General features: G+C 44.3%; 1 protein-coding gene across 3 annotated transcripts in view; it reads left to right on the top strand.

The window, feature by feature from the left end:
* KIAA1210 (KIAA1210 ortholog) overlaps positions 1-26,104 on the top strand; it is a 273,066-nt gene that overhangs the window by 120,257 nt on the left and 126,705 nt on the right. For all 3 annotated transcript variants that reach the window (XM_063937350.1, XM_063937351.1, XM_063937349.1), the window contains exons 3-6: positions 9,100-9,268; positions 15,378-15,501; positions 16,144-16,302; positions 18,193-18,258. In XM_063937350.1, coding sequence (XP_063793420.1) covers positions 9,100-9,268; positions 15,378-15,501; positions 16,144-16,302; positions 18,193-18,258 — 518 coding nt within the window. The remainder of the gene's footprint in view (positions 1-9,099; positions 9,269-15,377; positions 15,502-16,143; positions 16,303-18,192; positions 18,259-26,104) is intronic.

Genomic DNA, 26,104 nt, shown 5'->3' on the forward strand with positions numbered 1-26,104 from the left:
CATTGTCCATTGTGTACCCATCCGTACTGGGCCTGCATGTGTCTGGAGTACTGTATTACATCAACTGCGCTTGGGGCAGACTAGTTTGTTACATGCTAATTATGCATCCTTCATGTTGCAATGACATTAAGAAAGCACTGCCAGCACCCTATGCGAAGCAATTAATTGTCACGGCTATTTAAATTTTAGATTTTAGCTGTTTTTGGAAACAGCAGTATAAACATTTTGTTTCTTTTCTCCTTCAGTTGAATGATTAGACTCTCTCGTCCACTCCTAACAAAGAATCAATCTTGCAGAGTGATCTCTGTGTTCTTATTTACATTGTTGCAGTTCCAATTTTCTGGAAAGCAAACATTATAATGTGGCCAGAAATGGTCTTTGTCTCAGATTCTGTTTTATAGGTTTCCTTACACTGAGATAGAACACGGCAACTATGTTATACTGTAGTGTTACACCCAGCTATGGTCTACATTTACCAGACTTCAAAGCAATGTTTCACTGATTAGTCACAGGTTTGTTTGTTTTTTACCAGAAAGAACCTCCAGCAGTTAACAAATTTGCACAATCCACATGACATGTAGACCAGTTTACATACAAGTAAATAAGGAAAGTTTGACCACACTTGGGGGGTATCCAATTAGCTGCGATAACTGTTTCACGGCGAAGAATATCCAGTTACTCGCATGCAATAATTCTCCATAGGGTTTATAGCGAATTTCTCTTCACCTACTCTAAACAGGTGAAAAGTAGTGATGAGCGGATTCGGTTTTACTCGGTTTTACTCGGTTCTCAAAACGGCATCTTATTGGCTCACGGATGTCACGTGTTTTGGATAGCCAATAAGATGCCGTTTTGAGAACCGAGTAAAACCGAGTAAAACCGAGTAAAACCGAACCTCGCTCATCACTAGTGAAAAGTTGTGGGAAAATCCCTATTTTTGGGACTTGGTTCAGAACCCATTGAACACCCCCTTAATGGCTAAATAGGCACTATGAAGTTTTTAATTACTTTTAATTATCCAATAATAAGATGTCAGGTTTGGGGTGAAAAAGTGCAAAGTGATAGAAATTTGGGTACAAGGTATATGCCAGGTGTATGGGGGTGCTTTATGAGTGGAACAAGGGTTTTTAGGCTAGCAGGTGGGAGTAATTGGTCATTTTTGTAAGTGCCTTTAATTGACCCAAATATATACTTATACCCATTTTCATGTACCCCAAATGTAAAGAACATTAATTTTACACAAAAAGTTTGCTTATTATAATTTTCAAGTGTTTTTAACAAAATACATATTGCAGCCATATAAAACATTTTAAGTCCCCCAAATCTTTTTATTATGTCTTCTATATCCTATGTTACTTTGCCAATATTGGGGGTACAGACTGATTTTCCCATTTTTACCTGCGCTTTTTGTTGGTTAACACATCGCATGTCAATGTTTAAACAAATAAATAAACAAGATGGATGAGTCAAAAAGTCAAACCAGTGAAATAATAAAGAACAAAAATAAAAAGAAAGTTTAAAATAAAAAGCAAATACTTTCCCCTCGTCCAGGAAACCCCACAACACCCACTGCTCAGGTGGCAATTTAGTCAAGAGCGACAGGTAAATCATTATCTATCATGCGTAATAGATATCAGGAGGTATTATGGAGACTGTCGTGAATTTGGTGTCTCATCTCAATGGACATAGCTCTACCAGGGTCACCTCTACCCAGTCCATGCGGAACAGATAGAAAAGTTTGGACGTAAACAAAGACAATGACGGGAGATATGGGGAAATCCAGTCTTATAGTATTGCTTTGCAGGCAGCAGCGCTAATGGCCAGGAGTTGTCACCTATCCCAGGCATTTCCAACCTCGGTCCCCAAGGCACACTAGCAGTCTAGGTTTTAGTGATATCCATACTTGAGCACAGGTAACTTCATTTGTACCTCTGTTATTTTGATTTAACTATCTGTGCTGAACCTGGATATTACTAAAACCTGGACTGTTAGTGTGCATTGAGGACCGAGGTTGGGAAAGGATTATCTACCCCCTTTGCTTATCTGAGCATTAGCCGGTAAAAGGCCAAACACAGCCCATTCCATCAGAGCCGGCCATAGGCATAGGCAAACTAGGCAATTGCCTAGGGCATTTGATATGCCTAGGGGCATCAGCAGCTTCTGATGATTAAAATGATATGCGGCATGCCTATATTCTGTATGTAGCATTTCATATGCAGATACAGCCATAGTCTCACACAGTATATAGGCATGCTGCATATCAGTTTAATCAGCAGAAGCTGATTGTGCATCCTAGCCACATAGCAATGTAAATAAGATGAATTTTCATTTAAAAAAAAAGGTGCCCAACGTTAGCATTGAGGCAAGATTTGTGAGGACACATCTGGATCCAAGCAGAGGCAGAGGTCACGGTGTTAGTGGCAGTGTGAGTGCTGTGTGCACATGAGTGGGTTGGTTGTGCAGTAGTGTTCGGAATATGTGTAAGGAGCATTATGTGTGTCATATAAAAATGCATTAATAATGTGCAACATATGTGTAAAGGGCCACTATGTGTGTCATTATGTGTATAAGGGCATTAAAAATGTGCGGCATATGTGTAACAGGGTACTACTCTGTGTGTCATTATGTGTATAGGGGCACTAATAATGTGCAGCAAATGTGTAGGGGGCACTATGTGTCTCATGTGTATAAGGGCATTAATAATGTGCACCATATGTGTAAGGTACATTATGTGTAAAAGGGCATTAATAAAGGTTGTCATAATGTGTAAGGCGCATTATGTTTATAAGGACATTAATGTGTCTCATGTGTAAGGGGCATTACTGTGTGGAATTGTGTATAAATGCATTACTAATGTGTGGCATTATTTGTATAAGGTGCTCTACTATGTGGCGTTGCATATAGAAAGGGCACTACTGTGTCGTCTAATGTGAATAAAGAGCAATAAGGTGTGGTGTAATGTGAATAAGGAGCAATTCAGTGTGATGTAATGTGAATAAGGGGCTCTACTGTGAGGAGTAACGTTTATAAGGTAAAGTGATACTACTGTGGGATGTAATATGAATTATGGACACTATCGCAAGATAAAATGTGAATAAAGTTGCAGTACTGTGTGGCGTAATTGGAACTGGGGTTTCTATTGTGTGGCCATGACCCTTCCCAGCAAGTAGATGCCCCTTTTTGGGCTGTGCGTCAAATGTGCGAACTGTTCCTATTTAAAATATAGGGGGTACAAGAACTGCTATGGGTGAGGGGTGATGGTGCTGGGAAAGAGGTGCAAGGTCAGAGGCAGAACCAGCGGTGGTGCTAGGGGGCACCAGCGAAAATCTTGCCTAGGGCATCATATTGGTTAGGGCCGGCTCTGCATTCCATAGTCAAAAGGAAATAATCAGGTGCTCTTCAGCATAGCGCTTTACATGGAACCAGAAATATCTAACCAATGGACAGAGCAAAAAACAATAAAATAAATCTGCTCTGTCTGCTCCACACCTGAAGCATGAGTGAGTGGAGGAGCGTCCTATAAGGAAAATCCTATGTAGTGACAGATATGCATGGTGGAAAATGTTCAAAACGTTTTGGTGTACTTAGTTGATGATAATGTCCTACGGGATTCCTTCAGTGCAGCTAGCAAATCTTTAGCCAAAAGTGTGGCGAACTGTGGTAAAAATTGTACCACCCACATCTCAGAAATCTATCTAATAATAAAAAATACCTTTTTTGAAAGATGATAGGGCGTACTAGAAATGGTTTTATTTTTTATGTATTGCATTCCCATTTTGGGGATCAGATTGTTTTTGTGACATTCTGACATAGGAATTATATATTAATTATCCTGACCTCAAAAAAGGCTGTGTTTCCTAAGCAGCACTTTATATGACATGCACAACAGGGAGCCTCCCGTGTCTGGAATAGTCTGTATCATACAGAAGGCAGTTTGGAGATAAAATAGGTTACCATCTAGTGCATTTTTCCCTGTAGAATTGAGGAAGCATATTGTTTGGTAATCACATTGCTGCTTAAATCCAGATAGATAATTTGATTGTGTTCCATTTAGCATGTATGCAATGCAGTCTGGTTTGTATTATATGGTAAATATTCAACTGATTAAATTTAATTGACAGATTGCTGTCAATTGTGTTTAAATCCTATTTTGGAATTCGCTAATGCTAAATATGAATATGTGTGCAAACTTCCTGATTTATTCACATGCAACATTTGTGAACTTCTCATAACTGATTTAAAGAGTCAAGGGGTTTATTTACCTGCCAAAATATGTATGTTGAGATTGTATTTAAAGATCAGTGGAACCCCATGTAAAGTGCAAATCATCTTCACCAGATTGATGGCATTTTACATCTTTCTGCCCTAAACAAGTGGAAACAGCCATTTCTCCGGCAGGGTCCACAGGTTATCCACAGGATAACATTGGGATATGATGAAGCGAAAGCAGATTTGCATCAATCGGTCAAAGCTTTTCGGCCTCCCAGCATGCAACGGGCCCGTCCATATATTCCCCACCTCCTGGCTCAGGCAAATCAGTTTTTTGTTTGGTGCAGCAGGAGCCGGACCATGGTCAGAGGGCTGCTGTTTTGTAGCAGCCCTAAGCTTTCTTATTTTATTTTTATAGTCTTACTATTTTTCTTGAGTGATCTTTCTAAAAAGCGTCTTATACGTACCTTTAGAAAAAGTCGCTCCAACAACTCTCCGCCGGGTCGCGACAATGCTTACACACGAGTACAGTGCTGTTTCGGCAGGCGTCTGTGTCGGATATACTAGCAGGTCCAACAGACATTACCAGGCTGTGGCCGGAACACGGGGAGAAGGTAAGGCATGAGTTCCGCTTAGAAGGGGAATACGGACACAGCCGCACTGTTTTGGGAGGAGACTACCAAACAGTCGCTGACGCGGTTGCCACCTCGGGTGCACCAGCGCTAGGCCTTAGGGATCATAGGCTCCCGGAATAGTATGAGGCCACGATCCCTAGGGTTGATGTCAGCAGTGGGGACTCAGACGCTCTCCTGGTCGCCCCTCCCCCAGTTCATGACCAGTTTCCTCCGAGTCTCCCGCCATGAACTGTTTCCCGCTTCCATCTCAGACGCTGTATACAAAGGGGACCCAGTCGCAGCATAGGCGGCTGTGTGACTGGTGCGTCTGTGATCACTATAGGTTCATGGAGCGGCAGTGTACACTAGAAGCGTCTGGATCCAAGTATTGATCGATTCTGGAAGCGGGGTGAGTCTCCCTGTATCCCACTTTACTGAGTACGGGTAATACAGCACTAAGTCTCTCTCTAGCTTTTGAGTACGAATAGTGAGATTAAGTGCCTATTGCATATGAGTCTATACTATTACTGTTGTTTCTTTCACTATGCATCTGAATACGGTAGATCTGTTTAAACATGATTCAGTAATATGTTCTCTTACATACTTGAAATGTAGTTGATGATGTGCTCATATTGCGTATTATGCTAATGTATAACATGTGACTGACTGCTAGTGTGATTGCTGACTTCACTATATATTCTGTCAGGTTTTTTTTTTCTATTCCGATCCTCAATGCTGGTGCATGGGTAGGGTCGGATTGTATGTCACTTTAAAAAGCTAAAGGTGATTACAGTCACAAATTGTGTAGTATACTGTGGAAGTGTTGATTATTTACCATGTCTAAGAGCGGTAAAGGTGAGGAAAATACACTCACAGCAACACCAACACTCATATCATGTTTGTCTTGCAAAGCTGGGTTAACCTCTCAGGATCTGGTTCAGGATGGTTTGTGTGCAAATTGTTTTAGCTTTCACCAGGGTGTCTTGAAAAATACAAGGCAGATTCAGGTGCAGGTTGATCTGCCTTGTGCTATGTTTGCACAGACATTACCCAGTATAGCTGAACGGATAATTCCAACTCCTGTACCAGGGATAGGTTAGACGATTAACCCTTACATGCAGCTTCCCACCTGCAGTTTATCACTTCCAGCAGCAGCCTCTCAAAAGAAACAGGCTGAAAAGCCAGTGGTAAGTAAATCTTCATTCTCACAGGCTACACGTTTCAGATGAGGATTTATCGGAGGATGAAAGCTCAATAAACTCTGCTTCGGTATACAAAGAGGAGGAGAAAGATATCAGCTCAGTGGATATAGCTGAGTTATTTAAAACAATGAAAGCCATTCTATCCTCAGAGGATTCAGCAGAGCATGTGTTAAAAACCAAGGCACCTGTGTTTAAACGTCGCAAAACAGTTAAGACTGAGTTTCCAGGGTCAGATCAGTTGACAGAAATCATGGAAGAGGCTTGGGCTATGCCCAATAAGAAGTTTAGAATTCCTAGGAAATGGAATTCCATTTATCCTCTCCCAGCTGGGGATTGTTTAAAAAGGGATGTGGCTCCTAAGGTAGATACGCATGTGATTCGATTAGTGCGAAAATCTACATTACCTTTGCCTTCAACATCATTAAATGATGTCACGGATAGGAGAGTGGATGTTTTTTTAAAAACCATTTTTTCCCTGTCTGGGGCAGTCATAAGTCCAGCCATGGCTTCAGCTTGGATGGCAAAGGCAGTGGCTGCCTGGGCTGATGCATTGGAGGGGGATTTTTCAATGGCATCTAGAGAGCAAAAATCCCATATAGCACATATAAAACAGGCTGCAAAATTCTTGGAAGAAGCAGCATTGGATATGGGTACTACTGCCTCTAGGGCATCAACATCAACAATAGCTGCTCGCAGAGCAGTTTGGCTACGTACGTGAAAACTGATTCAGAATCTAAGAAGGTTTTGGAATCTTTGCCTTTTTCTGGAGATATTCTTTTTGGTAAATAATTGACAGATATTTTGGAGTCAGAAGCAGACTCCAAGAAGGTAAAGTTTCCTTCCACATACAATTTCAAACCTATAGATCCAGCTTTTCGGCCCTTTTGGTCTCAAGGAAAAGCAAAAGGAAAAAGTGATGGCAGGCAGCCCCAATACAACAAGTCTGGTAAGACTAAAAAGCATTGGGCAACCAGAGGACCGGTTGGTAAAACAGAAAATAAGCCATCAGCCTGATGGTGCGAGCCTCCACCTGGGGAATCCCAGGGTGGGGGGACGACTTCTTCAGTTTGCACAGATCTGGCAGCAGTCTACAACGGATGCCTGGGCGCAGGAAGTAGTATCTGTAGGTTATGCTTTTGCCTTCAAGAAGCACCCTTCTCAAAGGTCTTTTTTGTACCAGCCCGTCTTGGGTAGAGATGAAGGCCAGGGCTTTGTAAGAGGCAGTTCAGAAATTGCTTCAGTCAGGAGTAGTCATTCCAGTTCCTCCTGCACAATGAGGACAAGATTTCTACTCCAATCTGTTTCTAGTTCAGAAGCCAAATGGGTCATTCCGGCCCATTCTCAATCTCAAAGTGCTAAACAAATACATTTGGGTACCTCGGTTTCATATGGAGACTTTACGTTCCATCATTTTGGCCATGGAGCCAGGGGATTATATGGTATCTCTGGATATCCAGGATGCTTACCTACATGTTCTTATAGCACTGTCCCATCAGTGTTTCTAGGGGCAATGGACCAAGGAAGAAGGTTGCCTGCCATTAAATACAGTGGGGCAAAAATGTATTAGGACAGCCACCGATTGTGCAAGTTGACCCACTTAAAAAGATGAGAGAGGTCTGTAGTTTCCATCATAGGTACACTTCAACTGTGAATTAGACATTAGACATTATGCCATGAATACCTTTGCCTCTCACGACGCTGAATTCAGGCGAAGGATTCTCCTGTCCAATCAGGAGTGTCCCCACCACTAAATTGCTTTGGGAAATCCCAATGTTATCCTGTGGATAACCTGTGGACCCTGCCGGAGAAATATACGTTATGGTAAGCACTTACCGTTGATAACGATATTTCTTCTAAGTCCACAGGATTCACAGGGATCCCACTCTGACGCACCTGATTTGAGGATCCTTTTACTCACTAACCTCTTCCTTCTTGTATGGAAGGGGGTGTGTGTGTGTATTCTTCTCTCCTGATTAGGGCTATCTATGATGCTCCTGCCTTGAGCGTTGGGTATACAACTGATTTGCCTGAGCCAGGAGGCGGGGATATATGGACGGGCCTATTGCATGCTGGAAGGCCGAAAAGCTTTGACCGATTGGTGCAAATCCGCTGTCGCTTCATCATATCCCAATGTTATACTGTGGACTTAGGAGAAATACCGTTATCAACGGTAAGTTCTTACCATAACGTATATTTCTGCTTTCATCTTCGCTATATAACCGTTCTTTGGCTGTCTTGAGTTTAGCCCATTGTGTCTGAGCTTACCCTCTGCTGATCCATAGTAAGTGGTCAGTGAAAATTGGGTATCCCCATCCAAGAGGTGCTGCAGCAGCCTAACAACACACATAACCAAAAGTAAGCCGTTCCAAGGGTCCTTGCACGAGTCTGGTAGTGTCAGCAACTAAACCTCTCATGATGCAGTAGGAGAAATCAGTAACAAGTAGTTTCGATAAGAAGGGATCTATATACTCCACAGGTGTCCGGAAAAGTTCCTAGCATTCAGAAGTATACCAGATGTTCTGGGATTATGGTCCAATTTATGATACCCATATAAGTGATTTTGGAGATTTCTCTTTTCAAAAGATTCTCTTTAGTCCATTTAAATGTAATTTACGACTTTTAGGAAACAGTGTTTTCGAATACATCGATGACCACTGCAGCAAATAAAGTGGAATCGGCATCTTAAATGTAGAATGTAAGAAAGATTAAATATTTTTCTACTAGTAGATATTCATCTTCACAAAAACATCCGTGGGAAAAATATTTTTATCGTTAAAGTCCAATATTCTACACAAGTTAATATATTCAAGTTAATCTGTATGCAAAATGCAAAGAGAACATTCCACAATCATTCAAAATCCCAGCAGTCGGAAAGCCAGCGGTCACATAACAAACCGTGGTATCCCTACACTGAAGATGCCAACATCGGAGGGGGGAAGTATTTCTACCCCCAACCCTAACCCTCTGGGGACGGGGGAGGTGTAGTCTATAGCTAACCCTCCGGGGGTGTCTGCTACGGCTAACCCTCGGGTGATGATATTGTGTTTATTTTTTCTTTTCTCTATTTTCAACAGGAAAAAAGAAATCTAAATTCCAGGCATTCAAAAAATTGTTTGTCAAAAAGAAAAGAAAGGAATCCCCAGCTCCAAGCACAGAGAGCAACTTAAAACCCAGCCAGTCCAGCAGTGATGTCAGTGCATCTGGGGCCAACACAACTGCCTTCCATCCCGCTGATGAACCTGTGTAAGTAATATTTAGAGATGCACCTTGCATGGCCTGGGACATCACTGTAATTGTACCATACTGTTCCTTCTTTATATACTGCCTGCTTAAGATACAGTTTGAAGCTTGTGTGATATGAATGGTGATTTTTATACAGAGAGTAGTATATAATGGAAGTACCTGTAGTTTGTTTTTATGCATAGAATATCTGCTTTTTAATTTGTACATGTTATTGGCAGATTCAATTAGCCACAGGGCTTACCACATGGCTATACAATAGCTCTGCCTGAAGCTATACAATTATTGCCGCTAACCCACTCTGTAAGCCTCAACGGGTGCACGTGCACTTAACTCAGAATTTTCCTCACAGCACCAGGAGATGTTAGGATAATTCCATGTTATGTGCACACCCTGGGGCTTACCGCGTGGGGTTAAATCCATTGCTCTGGGTACTTAACCCGAGAGCTATAGGTTTAGCTGCAGACTTATGGGCGGTCATTCGGGTGCGGTTGGATTAGCTACAAGCAGACACCTCCTGCTGCACTAGTGATCCGACCTGGGACTCCGCATTGGATCATCCAGTCACCATCGGGTGCTGCGCAAGCAACATGTGTCGCAGAGGCCAGGAAATCGCTGTGCTACCACAGAGATCTTTTGGCCTCTTCTCAACGCCAAACGCAGCAACATGCTTCTTTTTTCACAAACAGAAGCCGCCTCCAACCCCCGACCCATACGCACATGTGCAAAGTACCTAATATCAGTCCTTTGTATTCTAATGAGTCCCCACTGTGCATGGAAATTAGGCAGAAATTGAATAGCTACAAGAGTTAAACCCAGAGCTACAGTGCTGCGGTAAGTCCTGCGGATAATTGAATCTACCCCATAAACCTGAATCACACGAAAATATCAGTCTTTCTGCCTGAAAATGCTTATCACCTGGGCGACAAGTTCGCCGTCAGAAGCACTGTCTCTTGTGGCTGAAACCATTTTAATAGCAGGCTGACAGGTGGCTGTAATCATGCTTGCTGTTGCTCAGACTTGATCAATGTGAATACCTGGACTGGATTCCAAACCCTGCTGTTCCACATACAGGCTAGATAAAGCCCAGTGAGGCATTTTGATGGGAAGTAGGTCGTAAGCGCAAATACACCTGTCTCCAGGTGCATCCTCTACAAGTGTCAGCTGATGGGCACTGATGATTATGATGAGTAACAAACCAAACATAGGGCTAGAGGATGGACAAAGTGCAGCACGTGTCCCAGAGGTGTAACTAGGATTGATGGCGTCCAGGGCAAATAAAAATAAAAAAATGAACGAGAGGCATGGGGAAAGAGAGAGACCTGGGAGAGACAGAAAGACATGAGAAAGAGATGGAGACACTGGGAGATATAGAGAAAGAAAGACACAGAGAGACATGAGGAAAGAAAAATAGGGAGATACTGCTCATCTCGCATTAACAGCCCCTTCATTGGCCATCTCACAGCATCCCTCCCTCCTTCAGTGCTGGGAGGGGGTTTATAATCCGCTATATCCTCAGCAATTGCATATGTTACACTACACTGCATTGCACTGCACTGGGAGTGGTGAGGGGAAGAGATAGGCAGGGACAAGGCAAATGCAGGATGGTGTGAGGGAGTAGAGGAGTCCATTCAGCTGCTGGTTCTAGTATATTATTTATCTTGTCCTGCTGAGAGGGGTAGCATGTGGACTGACCGTTAGAGGTCTCCTGAGGTAGCAGGTTTAAGGCAGGAGCTGTGTCGGTGGGGCTTTCAGGCTGTCACTGGCAGAGGCGGAGAGATCAAGTGAGAGAGCCAGCGCTGATCTGAGAATGGAGGTGAAGCTATCCTCCAGCCTGAAGCGGGTTCTATTTGCCACAGGTGACCGGGACTTCCTCCCCTGTGTCGGAGATGCTGTCTTTGGTGAGCCCTGGAGTGTGTTCCTGTGTGCCCCTGGAGCTGCCCCTCCAGTCCCTGGCGAGCAGCAGCTCTCTCTCTGCAAGCGCACCCACGAAGCGGTTTAACTTGATTGGAGGATAGCATTAGTCATCCATCAATTGGTGCTCAGATACTCCCATAACTGTGATTGGTGGATGGCCAGTGACATCCACAAATCAAAACTTCTAACATCATACAGCGCGACCACAGGCACCCACAATGCCAGCACCTGTGCCGGCAGTGGAATGCGCACGGCCCTGACATAGCTAGCGGCCAGGAGGCAGACAGTGAATGCTGGCCAGCCACTCCGATTGTGGAGTGGTGGCCCAAATGCCCAATGGTACACCATCCCATGGGCAAATGGCACCCTACCCCCAGCCCAGCCCGCCATTAACCCTCCACCAAGTGTCTAACCCACACACTGATGCCTAATCCTAACTCTCACCCTAGTGCCTAACCACGCCCCTAGTGCCTAATCATAACCATCACCTTCAGTAGCCTAACCCTAACCCTCCACCAAGTGCCTAACCCTCCCACTGGTGCCTAATCCTAACTCTTCCCCTAGGGCCTAACCCTAATCATCACATTCCACAGCCTACCCCTAACTCTCCGCCAAGTGCCTAACTGTCCTCTTTGTAGTCTAACCCTCCGCCAAGTGCCTAACCCTGACTGTCCCCTCTGGCAGCTTAACGCTCCCACAAGTGCATAACCCTAACCGTCCCATTCCACAGACTAACACGAACTCTCTGCCAACTGTTCCCTCTGGCAGCCTAACGCTAACCTTTCCCCAAGTGTCTAATCCTAACCCTAACACTAAAACATCATGAAAAACCATGTGTCGACCATTTGCATGTCGACCTTTCAACCCTGTTGACCTAAGGATATCAACCATTTAACTATAGACCTATTGGCCCTATTGACTGTAACGAATGTCTATCTTCCATCTGAATACCGTGTCTCTATGGCCCAGTCACACAGTACAGTAGTGAAGGTTTGGGAGATCAATTAGTTGTTTGTGTACAGAAAGCGTATGTGTTATATGTAAGTTTTCATGAATGGTGCAATTTGGTGGTAGAATAACCTATAGAGTTTAAAAAAGTGCTTGAGAAATTTGCTAGGCTTTAGTGATGAGGTACATTTTCAGGGAACAATTGGCGGTTTCAAGGCTGGGGTAAAGTCTTTGTGTATAAGGGAAGCAATTGAATGGAGTAAGGGCAGAAAGATCAAAAGTCTTGTAAACAGGTATAAGAGCAGATAATGTATATTAAAGGTGCAGATCTTTGTCAGAGAAGAGGGTCTGAGGTTAAAGATATTTTAAGACAAGTTAATGAGAAGTCTGTAGGTGCCATTTTTGATTAATGGCGCTGTATCTGTTACCCAAGTAAAATCCACTACCAGCCCCATTAAACCCCTCAGTTTGTGCACTGGCCATCACTTTCTATTGGAAACGTTTTCTGCTAGTCACACTCCAGGCTTTCAGCCCAGGGAGAGGTGGCTGGACTGCCATTAGCAGGAAGTACTTCCATTGGGAATCCATTTCTGCTTCTATTACACCAGTGATAGCTGGCTTCTATGGGCTGTGAGAGATATGGGCCCGGATTTAGCAAGCCTTGGAAAGTGATAAATTACACAGTGATAAAATACCAGCCAATCAACTCCTAACTGCCATGTTACTGGCTGGGTTTGAATAATGATCGTTAGGAGCTGATTGGTTGGTACTTCATCACCGTGCAATTTATCACTCTCTAAGGCTTGATAAATCTAGGCCCTAGTCTCTTGAAGTCAGGTTTTGTGTACAAGCACCATTTTTTTGTACTTTCCTACCCTGTCAGATTTTATTTTTGCGCATGCACAATGGAATGGGGTTCAGAGTCTCCATCTGAACCCGACCTGAATTGCAGCCCGGATATCCCCTCTCCATTAAAGAGTAGAAACCACCATGGGATACAGTTATGATGCGGACTATGTTGATATGGAGCATATCGACATCTGTAGAATGACAACATGTTCAAGCTCCCAAGGGGGAGAGTTAGGTGCATCACTCATATTTGGATGACACTGCAAATCATAATCACCTGACTGCCGGAGGCAGAGCCCGCTAGCAGGTAAGTGATGGCTGGGACCGTTTTGTTGACATTCTAATCATGACATTTCATCAGTGTCTACATGATGAATGTTCACATGCTAAGCATGTAGACAGTAGTAATGTCGCCAACATATACCAAACCTATACACCACTGCTGTCTGTGATAGTAGAAGTATACTGGATGCTTTAAACCACATGAAATCCATAGGACTGGCAGACTAGAGCAGCAATAGAGAACATTTGGTGAGGACAGTTAGTCTAGCCTCTGTATTCAAAATGGATTCCACGCTATGGATAGACACTGTTTTGATAGACAGTCAATAGGTTGACACCATATGGTCGACAGGGTGGACTACTATTGGGAATAGTAAACTGTGCCGGACATAGCAGGTCGAGGCACCTTCCCTGAAGGGTGGAGAGTGAAGTGAGCCCACAAGGGTCTACGTTACCACTAATTGGGGTCACAAGTGATGAAATATATAAAATTATATGAAATAAAACATTAAAAAAACCTACAGTGACCATTTCCGTGCTGACCTTTTGTACTTGTCTGACTTTTACCTGTCGACCTTTTAATTTTGTTGACCTAATGCCTGTTGTCCATATGGTGTCAACCTATTAACTATCTACTGTAGATCTTCTGTACCACCCCTATTCAAAATGGATTGTACGGATGAAAATCTAGTTGGGGGAAGGCCCACAACTGTGACAATTGTATATGTGACACTTGAATATCTATGCGTTTTCTGAGTATGTATAGGAAGCACAACGGAACGGTGTGGAAAAAAATCTGCGGCTGCTGCACTGTAGCAGTTCATACACAGATTCACTTCAGATACAGATATACAAGTGTCGTAAATCAAATTAATCAGTCCAGTGTCTTATGAAGCGGTGTTTGGCATCATTTTACGAAGACGCAATTTTGGGTGAAAAGATGCAAAAAATACACAGACGCAAGCTGAGTTACACATGATCTTGGGTGTCGACAAATGGTGTTTGGCGTGACTGCAGCAACACTGTATGAGGACACATCTGTATGTACTTATCCACACAAAAATCTTACAACTCTCTGGGAGTTAGGAGAAAATAAAACAAAAATATGTTTAGATGACCTTGTGAAAGAAAATTAGACGTGTTCTCATACTTCAACTCCTATGTACAACTTTATTTTAAACTAGCGTTTTCCTGCAGCTTCACTTACATGGATGTCTGTTATAGTAAACAATGGGGCAGATGTATTAACCTGGAGGAGGCATAAGGAAGTGATAAACCAGTGATATGTGCAAGGTGATAAACACACCAGCCAATCAGTTCCAATATGTAAATTAACAGTTAGGATCTGATTGGCTGGTGCCTTTAGCACCTTACACATATCACTGGTTTATCACTTCCTTATGCCTTCTCCAGGTTAATACATCTGCCCCAATATTTGCAGTTCTTCAGGGATTAACACAAAAAGATGTTTTGGGCTACTAACTCGTGAGCAAGCCACATAAGGCTGCCCACTGGAAAAGCAGCTAGTCCTGAGATTTACGCCTGCAGCCTGGAGCGTTTGCCCCTGCAAATACAGGAAACAGCAGGCGCTTGAATTGAAAAAGAAAATAGTTGGGGATAGGGGTATATGTGGTATAAACACAGTCCCACATTTCCTGCTAGAATCTCTGTCTCAAAAAGATTCCTCTGCAGAGCAATCATTTTTTAAGTTGGGTTCCGTTTCATAATTTGGGCGGAGTCCATTCCCACAGAAGCATGATCGGAACACCAAATTTCGGTGCAGTGCTGTGCGCTGAAATCAAGCATCGGTTTTACTTATATTGCTCCTCTACCTGATGTCACATCGCGATCATTAATGCCTTTATTTTTAGGTCACTAAGTTATACAATAGTGATCCAAATTCATCCAGCAGTTTTTGTGTGATGCTGGAGTGGACAGACAGATAAAAATTTCGTTTTTTTGCTTTCGTCTCCACAGTTCACAAACAGTCCAGAGAAGTATATTTCTCAAAAAAAAATTATTATGCGTACAGACACAACCCTTTAAATTTTTGTTATATGAATAGATAAATTCCCCACAAATAGCCATTCATTTTTACAAAATGTATTTTTTATAGGGCCCGATCAAATATGGGAAACAAGGCGGTGTCCCATGACAGCGTGTTTGTTTCTGAGATGGAGAACTCCAGCAAGGAGGATATTTCACAAGAAAACACCCCTGGGAAAGTGAAAGTCTTGCAGGTATGGAATGTTACACAATGACAGTATAAAGGTTCTTTTCACCATGGAGTGAAAGCTATAAAGCCATACCGTAGTTATCGCTGCAAATGTATCACTCGCTGACTTTAGAATAAGGATTTCCTCCCTGTTTTGTGCCATTTGGTGAAGTTAGGCCATAGCCAGCATGTACGGTTGGAAATCCTGTACCTCCCCAGTAAATTTTATAGGGCATTTGGACAACCCTATTCATCTTTCAGCCATATTCCCCCTACCTGACGCTTTTATTCCTTTACAAACTTAGGTGGCAAGCAAGCATATTACAGAGGCCACGAAACAAGTTGACAATCCATGTCTTAAAGGATTAAAAACTCTAGGGCTTCTGCTAACTTGAGAAATATATATTTTATAGGTGTAGGACATAATAGGAAATGCATACTCTCGGTTTATGATGCAATTTTAGCATTTCCAAAGCTAAGCCGTGTTCATTTATACTACTGAGAAATAATGGAAGTTGCTAAATAAATTATTACTTTTCATCAAATGTACAAGCCAATTGTTCACAAAATATCTTGTTGCAGAGCTGGTTCACTTCGGCAGTGCAGGTTAATGCTCAGCCTGCTGTAGTTGAACCAAAATGTACAGTTACGTTGTGTTCTTTGGCAGCTCCAGCTCCAGCAGAACATCCGTATAGGCTCTCCACCGCAGGCTATTGTCCCCAAGAAGCTGGAGGATTCTGGGGCACTTTCAGAAGACGATGGGTTACCGAGGAGTCCTCCAGAGATAACCTCATTGCATGACATTCTTGCACAATCATCGGGAAAGGTAGGTTTTTATGGCCTAATCTGATATTCGCTCTCTATACGGTTAGCCGAGTAGTATATCTAGAGAACGCTTGATTGTCCATGAGAAAGATTGCTAGTAAAACATTATAACATGTTGTAAAGCTGCTGAGTTTCTGTGTTATATATTGTTATATATTCTGTCATGGTATAGAATAGTTTAGTAATGATACAACTGATTGTGCATGATATAATGTAACCGTACTGATCTAGGGCGGAATGTGATGGCGTCCGATATTGCCAGAGATGCGGGATGCTGGACGATCTCGGATGTTTTATTAAAGGGGCAATCACTCACAATGCATTGTTTTGCCTTGTAAGTGATTGCCCCTTCAAAAAAAATGTCCAAGATCAGCCGGCATCTCACACCTCCGGCGATCTCGGACACAATTACATCCTGCCGCTAGTGTTTGCCCCACACTACTTATTGGGATGTAGTTATATTGTCAACATTTACAATTATGATGTAGACATTGTTGAAATGTTGGCATTGAATATGTTGGTACCTGCGTACTGTTGACATGTGGAATGTCGACATTCGGCATTGACCGTAAGTGAAGGTTAGGCTGCAGGAGGCAAGATTAGGGTTAAGCACTAGGGGGAGGGTTGGGGTTAGGCTACAGGAGAGGAGGATAGGATTATGTACTAGGAGGAGGGTTTGGATTAGAAACAGTGACCGAAATAGCGCAAGATCCGACAGAAGTCATCCCAACATAACAGCTGGACCCGGAAGACACTGCTGGAGCCACCAGACCAGGTAAGTAACCACTACACCACCAGGGATGTTTTGTCCATATTCTGATCACATTGACATTTCATCAGTGTTGACATGATGAATGTCAACGTCAATGTCCTCTAAATATGTTTTAGGTTATTACTTTGTACAAGTCCATAAACAATTTCTTAATAGAAAATGTAATCAAAGCATAATATATAATTCAGTGTAGACATAATTTGGACATAACTGAAAAGCCCCAGCAATCGGTGACAGGTCTACCAAAGCTGCAGGGGGTGGGGCTTGGAGATGGGTAATTCTGAGTCACCCTTCTGAGTCACCCTTCCAAGGCTTCCAGCTCCTCTTTCAATGAGTGCAGGAACATGCACATCATAACCCCCAAACATGCTTCATAAGAGCAGAGCTGGGCCTTCTCTAAGGAAGCAGAACGTTATCATACATGCATGGCTCCTAATTGCGATGCAGCTCCTGCAGGTGCCGTAACCTAGCTCTGCCTGCAGTAGTTAATACTGTGTATTTCTCTTCCTTGTCTATCAGTAATTCAAGGAGTCCACCTGTCTCTTTGTTTCTTGGATAATGTGGGATTTTTGCATAGATCATCCCATTAGCTCTTTCTTTATGTCATTTATTAAACTGAAAAGTTTGCCTGTGCCTAGGCTTGGTCGAGACTGTGAGGTAGTGCTGTCCTTGCATAGACCATAAATCAAAATGTATTTGTTTGTTTATTTTTCATCAGCAAATAAAAGCGACATAAAATAATTAGATATATCAACTAATCATAGTTTGTGAAGTATGTGAAATGTACATTAGATGGTTATCGCGGAGTTATTTGTGCCTGATTCATGTGGTGTATGTATTGTGCATGGTAATATCAGCATATCTGCACTGTGATAGGACCAAAGAAACCGATGCCTAGTGTTTGTTTATTGGGTGTAACGGCGTAAAGATCCAAAGGTTGTGTGCCTACAGACTCTGCGTATGGAATTCTGCTCACACGTGCAACATATCATCACTAACATTCTTATATGACCTCTTAACCTTAGGGTTGTGTGGTGTTGACCCAGCTAGATCATCTTACACTGGGGCCTATTTTCATGCAATTGATCAATAACCTCTGTTGTATTCTCCTCTTCTCAGTCTACAGGCAGTGCAAAGAGACGCAGCTCTTTAAGTTTAGAAGGGACGGACAGCGAAGATGAACCGGTAACTATACTTTGTAATCGGAGGTTTGAGTGTGGGGATTACACACACACTCTATATAATACACTAAGAAAAACTAAAGTGTAATAATGGGTTTGATAAATATATATGGGCCTTACGCTTGTGTCTGAGCTTCAATCAATTGAGCTTCCTTCCGAATCATAGCCAGATGTTAAAGTAGCATAAATGGAGTGAGGACCAGGGGCTGTTACCATTGGCACCATGCTTCCTGTCTGAGTTTATTCTCCCCTTCTCTTGGCTACTCAGCTGGGCACAGTTAGTGGAATAGAAGACATGAGCCAAGGGCGGGAGTGTAACCGAGGTGGCAACTCACAGCAAGCCAGCAGCTTTGTACTTAGGACTATTGGGAATTAACTTTTTAACCAAGAAATACACAATCTTCCTCCCTAACAAAACTAAAGCGGTCCGATTACCAGGAACCCTGCTGCTTAGGAGAAACTCCCCCATGCTGATTCATGCAGACACAATCAGTGCCTCAGGGCTCTTAGCTTGGAACCTGGGGTTTGAATATGTACTGCTGCAAATGCTGATTATCAGCTGCATTGACATCCAGCATCCGGGATAACATATTTGGACTATAATGCCAGCACAGGGGTGGATTTGTCTTGAACTGTGAGCTGCTTGTTAATGGGATCTTTGTGGTTTCGGATGATTGCTGTACACCATTGGGGAATTTTTTTGAATATCACACAGAAGAATGCTCCTCCATTCACTGGTTAGTCATACAGTGATCCACAGATATCTCCTGCTAACAGATCTTCTTATGGAAACCCAGCTTCTTCACATACCTGGAGGAATACCAGTAATGTTAGTGACATTAGACCTAATTCAGGGTTGATCGCAAAAGTGAAATCTTTCTCTAATGGGCAAAACCATGGGCACTGCAGGTGGGGCAGATATAACATGTGCAGAGAGAGTTAGATTTAGGTGGGGTGTGTTCAAACTGAAATCTAAATTGCAGTGTAAAAATAAAGCAACCAGTATTGACCATGCACAGAAACAAAATAACCCACCCAAATCTAACTCTCTCTGCACATGTTACATCTGCCCCACCTGCAGTGCACATGGTCTTGCCCATTAGAGAACAAATTTGCTGCTGCGATCAGGTCTGAATTAGGCCCTAGGAGAGAGATTGAGGGGAGTGAGAGACAAAGAGGGTGTCAGGGAGAGAGAAAGAGAGGAGGAATTGAGGGAGACAGAGGAAGAAGAAGGAGGGGGTTAGGGAGAGAGACAGTCAGGGAATGAGCGATAGAGTCAGGGAGAGAGGAACAAGAGAGAAAGAGGGTGTCTGAGAGAGACAGTGAGAGGGAGGCTAGAGAGGGTGTTAGGGAGAGAGAGAGTGTCAGGGAAAGAGAGGGAATGAGAGAGTGTCAGAGAGAGAGGAGCAAGAGAGTAAAAGAGGGGTCAAGGATAGAGAGAAAGAGGTCAAGGAGGGAAATAGAGAGGGGGAGCAAGAGAGAGAGGTAGGAAGAGAGTCAGAGAGAGAGAGAGGAGGAGAGAGGACCAAGAGCGAAAGAGAGTGTGTCCGGGAGGGAGAGAGAGACATGCAGAGACAGGGAGAGAGGGGAGCGCGAGAGAGCGTGTCAGGGAAAAAGAGCGGGGAGAGGCAGAGAGAGGGCGTGTCAGGGAGAGAGACAGATAGGGAAGGGAGAGAGAGGGGGTGTCGGAGAGAGGGAGGGGGAGAGAGTGGGAGTGCCAGAGAGGGAGAGGGGAACACAGGAGAGAGGGTGTCAGGGAGGGAGAGAGAGAGTGTGAGGATGGAACGAGAGACAGAGAGAGAAAGAGGAGAGCAAGAGAAAGTCAGGGAGGGAAGAGGGAGAGGTAGCGAGCAGTAGAGAGAGAGGATGTCAGGAAGAGAGAGAGAAGGCAGTAGGAGAGAGCGAGAGAGTCAGGGAGAGACAAAGACAGAGAGAGGGTGTCGGGGAGAGAGGGGGGTTGTCAGGGAGGGAGAGCGACAGAGAGAGAGGGGTGCAAGGGAAAGTGGGTGTCAGGGAGAGAGAGTTAGAGGGGGGAACAAGAGAGAGGGAGAGTGTCAGGAATGAGAGAGAGGAAGAGGGAGAGGGAGGCAGGAATAGAGCAGGGGAAACGTTACCTGTTCGCCTGCAGCAGCATCAGGTCACTGATGGGGGCGGGCACTTCACAGTGTTAGGCCCCACCCCCTTCGCATACACCCACAAATCACTGCATTATGTCCATGAGGGGGCGGAGCTTACTGTAGAGCTGGAGACAAAGTTATCTCCGTCTCAAATAAAAAACAATCGTGCTGCTGGGACTCGCTCGACCAGGAATGGTGCAGGTGGGCCAGAGCGGGGTAGTGTTTGCCAGATGTGTGGGGGCCCCTGAACGACTGCCCCGTCCGCCTAGCCTATAATCCGGCTCTGGTACCAGTAGCTTTATATAGGGGGGAATGTAATAGGGCAGGGTGGCCAACCAGTCAGAGGCAAATGCCAGAAAAGATCTGTAGTAAAGGGCAAGAGCCACTACGGCGTGCGCCCAAAAAGGGGGGTTTGGCCTAGTTTTCACAAAGCCACACCCCATTTTTGTGCGCGCACCTTTCGGTATGACATTTCTAGGAGTATGACCTTGTGTCATAACCCCGTTTTTAGTCATGTTGTACAGTGCCACATACATATAATGCCCCAGTGCAGTGCCACATACATATAAAAATGCCAATAAATGGGTGCCTCCACAGTGCCAGATACACATGCCCCCACAGTGCCAGCTATGCCCCCAGTGCCAGATACACGTGCCCCCACAGTGCCAGATATGCCCCCAGTGCCAGATACACATGTCCTAACAGTGCCAGATAGACCCCCAGTGCCAGATACACATGTCCCCACAGTGCCAGCTATGCCCCCAGTGCAGATACACATGCCCCCACAGTGCCAGCTATGCCCCCAGCGCAGATACACTTGCCCCCACAGTGCCAGCTATGCCCCCAGTGCAGACACACATGCCCTCACAGTGCCAGCTATGGCCCCAGTGCAGATACACATGCCCCCACAGTGCCAGCTATGGCCCCAGTGCAGATACACATGCCCCCACAGTGCCAGCTATGGCCCCAGTGCAGACACACATGCCCCCACAGTGCCAGCTATGCCCCCAGCGCAGACACACATGCCCCCACAGTGCCAGCTATGCCCCCAGCGCAGATACACTTGCCTCCACAGTGCCAGCTATGCCCCCAGCGCAGAAACTCATGCCCCCACAGTGCCAGCTATGCCCCCAGCGCAGACACACATGCCCCCACAGTGCCAGCTATGGCCCCAGCGCAGACACACATGCCCCCACAGTGCCAGCTATGGCCCCAGCGCAGACACACATGCCCCCACAGTGCCAGCTATGCCCCCAGCGCAGACACAGATGCCCCCACAGTGCTCACCGTGCTGCTGCTGTGAAGGGAGGCGAGGAGAGCGCGCGCCTCTCCTGTTCCTCTGACTCCGGTGGCAGTGTATATCTTCAATTCAGCGCCTGCCCGTGAGCCAATCAGAGCTTGCGATCCGGCAGCCAATCAGGAGCCTTAGCTGCCGGACCGCAGGACATCGCCGCAGGAGAGGCGCGCGCTGCGCTCTCCTCCCCTCTCCTCGCACGCCGCTGAGAGTCCTTTGAAGTAGCGCAGCGGTGGCCGGGAGCGGATTGAGCCGCATGCGGACGATGAAAGAGCCGCATGCGGCTCGAGAGCCGCTGGTTGGCCACCCCTGTAATAGTGTGTGAAAATCAGAAAGTGAGATATTTTGGGAGAGTTAATTTTTTTTTTTTTTTTTAAAGTGACAATCATTTACATGGGAAAACCATGTAATCTATTTTTTTTTTATTCTCACACCCCATTACATCCCCCATAGTGTTCATAGTTTTTATGCAGGATCAAATAGCTCAGTGAGTAGGGTGTGTGATTAGAATTTAACAGATTATAGGTTTGAATCCTGGATATGCCAGTTTATTGAATGCGTTATTTAATAAAGTGTATTGCAACTGAATAACAACGAGCTCTCAAGTTGAGTGCATGAATGTGGTATAAAGAAGATTTGTGTCCAAATCCATTTTCTTCCAGTGGTCTCTAAATGTGTGTGTGTGTCTGTCTGTCTGTCTGTCTGTCTGTCTGTCTGTCTGTCTGTCTGTCTGTCTGTCTGTCTGTCTATCTGTCTGTCTATCTATCTATCTATCTATCTATCTATCTATCTATCTATCTATCTATCTATCTATCTATCTATATATTAGACACAACAGTACCCTATTATCTGCGCTAGAAACTGTGTATCAGCACCTTTTAGGTAGTCCCCTGCTAGTAAGGACTAAGTAGATAAATATAGAAAAAAAATACCTTACGTGCGCTGTTTAATTTAGTATGGGGAATGTATCCTTATACCCTTATGATGAATACACTACTATTTTTTTAAACCAGTAATGTATTAAAATATTTTTTAAATATTTTTTAATTCATGTTATATGAACAGAGGAATACAATATTTTCACATAATGTGATACAGCACATCAATTACAATTAAATACACAATTGTAATATAACACCTGCCAGTTTATGAGGTTACGGTGTTAGTTTGTGTCCACCTGGGGAACGGGCGGGCCAGTCCATAGCATCAATGCCTTCGTCTTGCAGGAACTGCTGACACACTCCAGCCACATGAGGTCTAGCATTGTCTTGCATTAGGAGGAACCCAGGGCCAACCGCACCAGCATATGGTCTCACAAGGAGTCTGAGGATCTCATCTCGGTACCTAATGGCAGTCGGGCTACCTCTGGCGAGCACATAGAGGGCTGTGCGGCCCCCCAAAGAAATGCCACCCCACACCATTACTGACCCACTGCCAAACCGGTCATGCTGGAGGATGTTGCAGGCAGCAGAACGTTCTCCTTGGCGTCTCTGAAGAGCACAGGGCGCCAGTGGCGAATTTGCCAATCTTGGTGTTCTCTGGCAAATGCCAACCGTCCTGCACGGTGTTTGGCTGTAAGCACCACACCCACCTGTGGACGTCGGGCCCTCATACCACCCTCATGGAGTCTGTTTCTGATCGTTTGAGTAGATACATGCACATTTGTGGCTTGCTGGAGGTCATTTTGCAGGGCTCTGGCAGTGCTACTCCTGTTCCTCCTTGCACAAAGGCGGAGGTAGCCGTCCTGATGCTGGGTTGTTGCCCTCCTACGGCCTCCTCCACATCTCCTGATGTACTGGCCTGTCTCCTGGTAGCGCCTCCATGCTCTGGACACTACACTGACAGACACAGCAAACCTTCTTGCCACAGCTCGCATTGATGTGCCATCCTGGATGAGCTGCACTACCTGAGCCACTTGTGTGGGTTGTAGACTCCATCTCATGCTACCACTAGAGTGAAAGCACCGCCAGCTTTCAAAAGTGACCAAAATATCAGCCAGAAAGCATAGGAGCTGAGAAGTGGTCTGTGGTCACCACCTGCAGAACAACTCCTTTATTGGGGGTGTCTTGCTAATTGCCTATAATTTCCACCTGTTGTCTATTCCATTTGCACAACAGCATGTGAAATTGATTGTCAATCAGTGTTGCTTCCTAGTTTGATTTCACAGAAGTGTGATTGACTTGGAGTTACATTGTGTTGTTTAAGTGTTCCCTTTATTTTTTTGAGCAGTGTGTGTGTATGTATATATATATATATATATATATATATATATATATATATATATATACAGCGCACCTAAGGGGTGTGTGTGTGTATATGTGTGTATATATATATATATATATATATATATATATATATATATATATATATTTTATTTTTTTTTCTTCTTGTCATGCCCCTTCCCCATGAGCATGCGCCTTATGTCCCTCTATTGGAAAAATATGGTGTGTGTGTGTGGGGGGGGGGGGGGGGGGCAATTCTCTCTTGCACAAGGCACCAAAAGGTCTAGTTATGGCTCTGCTATGGACATATCCACAAAATATGTAAACTCAGAATAGAATGGACACATATGCAAAGTACATAGATTTCCTGCTGCACATGTGCTGTATGCAACGTCTTGCCATTTGTGTCCATGAGCAAAAATCCGTGTGACTCAGAATTAGCCCCACAGTGTACAAAAAGGCTTTGTATGCCTGTTAGGACATAAATCCACAATCCCAGTTGCACACCGGCATTGGGGGAACAGCTATCCTCTGTGATAGATATTGAAAAACATTTCTATGTATGAACTGGCAGAAAGTATTTTACAGGAAATCTTAAGTATTTTAGTTATTTTATTGAAGGGGAAGTATAATTTCTGTTTTAAAGCAGAGTTGTGCAATCTGCATCCTGGAGGGCCATTGGCAGGCCAAGTGTTTAGTACACACCAAAGCCTTTCTTAGTCATCTACACAGTAATTAACTGATTCATTGCCTAGTAAACGTTAATACTACAGTTCTAATACTTGCCGGATTCTGGCCATAGAGGGCCTGACTGTAGGTAAGATTTCATTTTACAGATAAGAGATGTTAATATAAATTGCACACTACACAATGCACAGTACTTATCCTTTGATCTAAAATATGGAGCACACTATAATCATATTTGCCAACTGTTTCGATATACACACTGGGAGACTCCCAAGTGGGAGGTTTGTGATGCCATGACAGTGTCATTGTGTCCCCACCCCATCTATACAATGCCAATGGTCGGTCTGCGCAAGGCCCCCAAATATACACCTCATGCTCACCCTTGTCATAGTACACATATTCTAAAGTGTTGTGCTTTTATAATGTTTTGTTGGATATTTAAGACTGAATTGTCAAATTAGTGAGATATTTATCAAAGCTTGGAGAGAAATAAAATGGAGAGAGATGAAGTACTAACCAATAAACTCCTGTCATTTTGTAGGCTGTGTTTGAAAAATTACAGGAGCTGATTGGTTGGTTCTTAGGGGGACATTTACTAAGCAGTGATAAGAGTGGAGAAGTGAGCCAGTGGAGAAGTGGCCCCATCAAACAATCAGCAGCTCTGTATAATTTTATAGAATGCAAATTATAGACGTTGATTGGTTGCCATGGGCACTTCTCCACTGGCTCACTTCTCTGCTCTTATCACTGCTTAGTAAATGTCCCCCTTAATCTCTCCAAGCTTTGATAAAACTCAACATTAATGCTGTGTTTCAAAATATTGCATGTTGTGAGAATGTATTTCATTAATTTTTGCCACACCAAGTGGGGAATTGAATTGGGTGCAAAGTTTTCATTGCAAAAAAACTTGTGGACCTTGCAACCAATTTTGGATTACTGTGGGTATGTTTGCTCCCGATACCTGCGTTATCCAATTTAAAGAAAAATGCAAGCAGGGTTTTCAGCTGAAAATAAATAAATAGGTTTACTAAACAGGTGGTCTCTGCAGCTCCTGGTCTCCCCTCTATCTTTGCACTGAGGAGGGGGCTGCTGGGAGATGTAGTTCACCCCGCTGCTGCCTTCGGGGTGGGGCGTGTTACACACACACTCGTGCACACTCACACAAACCTATTACACAACGTTTCTGCAGAGGACTCGATCCCAATGCTGGAGGAGAAGACACTGCATCAGAAATTGAGTAATTACAGACTAATTAAGCTAACTGAAACCTTCCAATTGCTTAATTAGTCCTTGGGAGCAGTGGCGTAACTACTGCCCCCGCAGCCCTCGCGGTGGCTTGGGGGCGAGGGGCTGCGGGGGCGCCACTGATTTAGCACAGATTGACATGCGGACGAGCGTCCGCATGTCAATCTGCTCCTACTAACCCTCCCTGCCGTGTTGGAGGGACACGGAGGGCACAGCGCGCGCCTCTCCTGTGTCCCTCCTGCATCATCTCCGGCGGCCGCGGGTCTAATAGAAGAAGTGCCGGTT

The sequence above is a fragment of the Pseudophryne corroboree genome, chromosome 8 (assembly GCF_028390025.1).
Source record: "Pseudophryne corroboree isolate aPseCor3 chromosome 8, aPseCor3.hap2, whole genome shotgun sequence".
NCBI classification, from domain to species: domain Eukaryota; kingdom Metazoa; phylum Chordata; class Amphibia; order Anura; family Myobatrachidae; genus Pseudophryne; species Pseudophryne corroboree.